General features: G+C 42.0%; 1 protein-coding gene across 1 annotated transcript in view; it reads right to left on the reverse strand.

The window, feature by feature from the left end:
• Positions 1-5,697, reverse strand: part of LOC103265410 (MOB-like protein phocein) — a 38,932-nt gene that overhangs the window by 18,761 nt on the left and 14,474 nt on the right. The window contains exon 3 of the mRNA XM_021715015.1: positions 2,646-2,746. Within this exon, the coding sequence (XP_021570690.1) occupies positions 2,646-2,746 (101 nt within the window). The remainder of the gene's footprint in view (positions 1-2,645; positions 2,747-5,697) is intronic.

Here is a 5,697-nt window from a genome sequence, read left to right on the forward strand (position 1 = left end):
GGCTGTAGTGGCCGGGAGCGGCCACTGCACTCCAGTCTGGGCAACAGAGTGAGACTCCAAGTCAAAAAAAATAAATAATATATCCAAATAAAAAAATGGTCAGGCATAGTGGCTCACACCTGCAATCCCAGCACTTTGGGAAAGGGAGGCAAAAGGATTGTCTGAGCCTAGGGATTCGAGACTAGCTTGAGCAATTTGGTGAGACCTTATCTCTACAATAAATGAAAAAAATTAGCCAGGCGTGCAAGTGCATGCCTGTAGTTCCAGCTACTTAGAAGGCAGAGGTAGAAGGATTGCCTGAGCCCACGAGGTTTAGGCTGCAGTGACCATAAACGTGCCATTGCCAGCCTGGGCAACAGAGAGAGACTACAACTCAAAAAAAAAAAAAAAAAAAAAAAAGAGTATTATAAAAAATTCTAAAACTCCTTTCTTCAGGATTGCAATTAATCTCTATTTACCAAAAGAAAGACTGGAAGTTTGCAACAGTTCAAGCCTAACTAGGATCTACACATAATCCTCTATACAAAATAAAGTTGGGACCAGGCTCAGTGACTCAGCCTGTAATCCCGGCACTTTGGGAGGCCAAGGCGAGTAGATTGCCTGATCCCCTCGCCAAGTTGCCTGCGGGTTTGAGACCAATCCAGGCAACTTGGTGAAACCCTGTCTCTACAATAAATTTTTAAAAATTTGCTGGGTGTGGTAGTGCACGCCTGTAGTTCAACTACTTAGAAGGCTGAGGCAGAAGGATTGCCAGAGCCCAGCAGGTTGACAATGGGGTGGCCGTGAGTGTGCCACTGCACCACAGCCTGGGCGACGGAATAAAACTTCAACTCAAAAAAAAAAAAAAAAAGTAAGAAAGTTAGCTGGACACGGTGGCTCATGCCTATAATCTAGCTCTTAGAGAGGCTGAGATGGGAGTACTATTTGAGCCCAGAAGCTCAAGACCAGCTTTGGCAATATAGCAAGACATCATCTCTACAAAAAAATTTTTAAATGAGCCAGGTATGATGGCATGCACCCACGGTCCCAGATACTCAGGAGCTGAGGCAGAAGGATCAAGTCCAAGAGGCTGAGGCTGTGGTGAGCCATAATCAACAGAGTGAGACCCTGACTCAAAAAAAAATTTACCATTTGCCAGGCCCAGTGGCTCACACCTGTGATCCCAGCATTTTGGAAGGTGGAGGCAAGAGGACTGCTGGAGCTCAAGGGTTCAAGACCAGCATGGAAAACTTGGTGAGACCTCATCTCTACAATAAATCAAAAAAATCATCCATGTATGGTGCACAAACTTATGGTTTCAGCTACTTGGAAGGCTGAAGTAGAAGGATTACCTGAGCCCAGCAGGTCGAGGCTTCAGTAGCTGTGACTGTGACACTGTACTCCAGCCTGGGCAACAGAATGAGACTCCGACTCAATAAAAAAAACAAAAAAAAAAAGTTGGCTGGGACAATGCCTCATGCCTGAAGTCCCAACACTCTGGGAAGCCAAGATGGGAAGACTGCTTGAGCCCAGGAGCTTGAGACCAGCTTAGGCAACATGTAGCCCCAGCTACTTGGAAAGCTGAGGCAGAAGGATAACCTAAGCCCAGGAGGTCAAAGCTGAGGTGAGCCATGATGGTGTCACTGCACTCCAGCATGGATGACAGACTGAGATTCAGACTCAAAAAGAAAAAGAAAACAAAAAAAGAAAGTAACGGTTGGACATGGTAGATCACGTCTGTAATCCCAGCAGTTGGGGAGACCAAGGTAGGAAAACTGCTTGAAGCTAGGAGTTCAAGACCGGCATGGGTGACAGGAGACCTCATCGCTACAAAAAATTAAAGTGCTAGTCATTGTGGTGAGCACTTGTAATCTCAGCTACTCAGGACGCTGAGGCAGGAATATCCCTTGAGCCACACTGTTCAAGGCCACAATGAGCAATGATTGTGCCACTGTACTACAGCCTGGGCAACAGAGCAAGATTTTGCCTCATAAACAAAAGGAAGAATAAAGTTATGCGGCCAGGCACAGTGTTTCACACCTGTAATCCCAGCACTTTGCGGGGGGAAGGGGACTGCTTGAGTCCAGGGGTTCGAGACAAGTCTGGGCAACTTGGCAAGACCTCATCTCTACAATAAATCAAAAAATTAGCCAGGTGTGGTGGCACTCGCCTGTGGTTCCAGCCACTTGGAAGGCTGAGGCGGAAGGATCACCTGAGCCCAGCAGGTTGAGGCTATGGTGGCCATGAGCATGCCACTGCACGCCAGCCTGGATGACAGAGAATCCTACTAAAAAAAAAAAAAAAAGTATTCATGTGTGGGTAAATATAAATAACATATTAATGGGTAAGAGACACAATTAAGGAAAACCATATAACAAGATATTAAGGTCCAAATCCATAAATGTAGAAAAGTATAGAGGCAGGTCCAAGTTATCAGTTCTGAAATCACCTTTCAAAACAAGTTGACTTTGCAAAGTAACTTGATGTGAAAAAACCAGTGAACAAAGTTGAGAGCCTTATAACACTAAAAGCCCAAAAGCTTCAGAATATGGCTACTTGGTCTGCAGTTACATAGTAAATTACATTTATGATTCCTAATTATCATTAATACTAAAAGTTATTCTTACTAGTATAAATACTGCTACTATATTAATATAAGAACCTACCTTAAATGTTCGTACTTCCATACACCTTCATCTTGGCCTTCAGGTGGTTCAAGAATTTTGTCAATATTGGAGCAATCTGCTCTAATGTTCTGTTGAATATACTAAAAACAAAGAAGGTCTTACAGTTAACAAAAATATTATACCACATGGTAAACCTTATGTTAAATATATACAACTTATGTCATGTATATACAAATATATACATGACTGCTTTGGTGGTTCTAAATAGGAAATCAAATAAAGAATCATAATCAGTAACTCAGAAGAAAGTAGGCAACCCTTACTTATCTATTCTCTGATTTGACTTCACTGGGACAGGATCTACTACCTAAATGCAGATATTGCCTTTATGTATCAGGATTAGAACTGGGATCAGGATTGCAAACAATAATCTTCATATAAACATACATACTATGTAGATATAGCTGTGGTACATATTGTGTGATTCCATTTATATAAACTGTCCAGAATAAGCAACCCTACAGAGTCAGAAAATAGATTAGTAGTGGCTTTGGACTTGGAGGCAGAGAAGAAAGCAGAGGAGAATAAAGATGACTGCTAATGGGGATACAGTTTTGTTTAAGGAGAAATGAAAACGTTCTAAAATTAGACTGTGGTGATGGTTGTGCAACCCTGTGAATATAACAATTGAATTGTACATTTTAAATGGGTGACTTGTATAGTATGTTAATTGTATCCAATAAAAGTTTTAAACGACTAGCAGAAAAACTAAGTTGAAAAAGAAGGTAAGGGCCGGGTACGGTGGCTCATGCCTATAATCCCAACACTTTGAGAGACCGAGGTGAGAGGATTGCATGAGTCCACGGGTTCGAGACCAGCGTGGGGAACTTGGCAAGACCTCATCTCAACAATAAAATTTTAAAAATTAGCTAGGCATAGTGGCACATGCCTAGAGTCCTAGCTACTTGGAAGGCGGAGGCTGAAGGGATCACCTGAGCCCAGCATGTCAAGACTGTGGTGGCCGTGACCATATCACTGCACCCTAGCCTGGGCAACAGAGTGAGACTCCAACTCAAAAAAAATGAGTGTGCAGGTATCTTTTTCACAGAGTGATTTGAGTTCCTCCGGGTATACTCCCAGTAGGAGTCTGCGGGGTCATATGAAAGGTCGATTTTTAGATCTTTTAGGAATCACTACATTGTTGTCCAGAGATTGTACTAGTTTACACTCCCACCAACATTTTCACCGCATCCTCTCCAACATTTGTTGTTTTTTGAGTTATTGATGATGGCCATCCTGACAGGAGTTAGGTGGTATCTCAGTGTAGTTTTAACTTGCATTTCTTTGATGACTAGTGAGGCTGAGCACTTTTTCATGTATATGTTGGCTGCCCATATATCTATTCATATCTTTTGCCCACTTTGTAATGGGGCTGTTTGTTTTTTTCTTTTCAGTACATTTGAGTTCCTTATAGAACTCAAAAGTTAGGCCTTTCTCAGACATAGTTGGCAAATATTTTTTCCCAGTCTGTGGGCTGTCCCTCGCTCTCTTGATAGTTTTCTTTGGCTCTGCAGAAGCTTGCTAGCTTGATGAGGTCCCACTTGTTTATCTTATCTCTTATGGCATGGGCACTTGGGATTTTGATCAGGAATTTGTTGCCAATTCCAATTTCCACAAGGATGTCGCCTGCATTTTCTAAGGTTCTTATAGTTTGAGGTTTTATGTTTAGGTCTTTGATCCATTTAGAGTTGATTCCTTTGTATGGTGATAGGTAGGGGTCCTGTTTTAATCTGCATGTGGTCTACCAGTTTTCCCAGCACCATTTACAGAATAGATTCTCCTCTCCCCAGTGGTTGGTGGAGGAGGCTTTGTCGAAGATGAGTTGGTTGAGAAACAGAGGTTTTGTTTCTGGAATCTCTATCTTGTTCCACCAACTACATGCCATTCTTCTACCAGGCTGTTTTGATTACTGGAGCTTTATAATAAAGCTTAAAGTCTGGGAGCATGTTTTAAGTTGGAGTCTCACTCTGTCGCCCAGGCTGGAATGTAGTGGCACGCTCACAGCCACCCCAGTGTCAACCTGCTGGGTTCCAGTGACACAGCCACCCCAGTGTCAACCTGCTGAGCTCCAGTGATCCTTCCACCTCAACCTTCCAAGTAGCTGGAACCACAGGTGTGTAATACCACGCTGGGCTAATTTTTTATTTATTGTAGAGACGAGGTTTCACCAAATTGCCCAGGATGGTTTCAAACCCAGAGGCTCAGGCAATCCATTCGCCTCTGCGTCCCAATGTGCTGGGATTTACAGGCTGAGCCACCAAGCCTGGCTGGGTTTTTGTTTTTTTTTTTTTGCTGAAGTATTGGCTATTTGTGGTCATTTGTTTCCGTATGAATTCCTGTATTGTTGTTTTCAAGTCTGAGAAGACTGCTGCTGGTAATTTAATGGATATTGCATTAAATCTGTAGACTTGCTTCAGTAGAATGGACATCTTAACAAATGTTGATTCTTCTGAACCATGAGTATGGAATATTTTTCCATTTGTGTCATCTTTGATTTCTTTGAGCAGTGTTTTGTAGTTTTCATTATAAAGGTCTTTGACTTCTCTGGTTAGGAAGATTACAAGGTATTTCTTTTTTTGTGTGGCTACTGTGAATGGAATTGTGCTTTATATTTGAGTTTCTGTTTGTTTATTGTTGGTATATAGGAATGTGACTGACTTTTGCATATTTATTTTATACCCTGAGACTTTGCCAAAGTCCTTTATCAGTGCAAGGAGGTTTTTGACAGATTCTCTTGGGTTTTTGAGGTATAAAATCATGTCACCTGCAAAGAAGGATAACTTAACTTTCTCTTTTCCTATTTGGATACGCCTGATTTCCTTCTCTTGTCTGACTGCTCTAGCTAGGACTTCCAAAACTATGTTGAACAAAATAGTAGACCCTGATTCTTTTGCATTCTTTGGTGATCCCAAAATGAGTTGGTTAGGCACACAAAAACATATTCTCTGCAAAATAATTTGCTCTTAATCCATTTTCTTTTTTTTTTTGAGTTGGAGTCTCACTCTGTCGCCCAGACTGGAGTGTAGTGGCC

The sequence above is a fragment of the Carlito syrichta genome, unplaced genomic scaffold (genome assembly GCF_000164805.1).
Source record: "Carlito syrichta isolate Samal-C Ts95f unplaced genomic scaffold, Tarsius_syrichta-2.0.1 Scaffold306547, whole genome shotgun sequence".
NCBI classification, from domain to species: domain Eukaryota; kingdom Metazoa; phylum Chordata; class Mammalia; order Primates; family Tarsiidae; genus Carlito; species Carlito syrichta.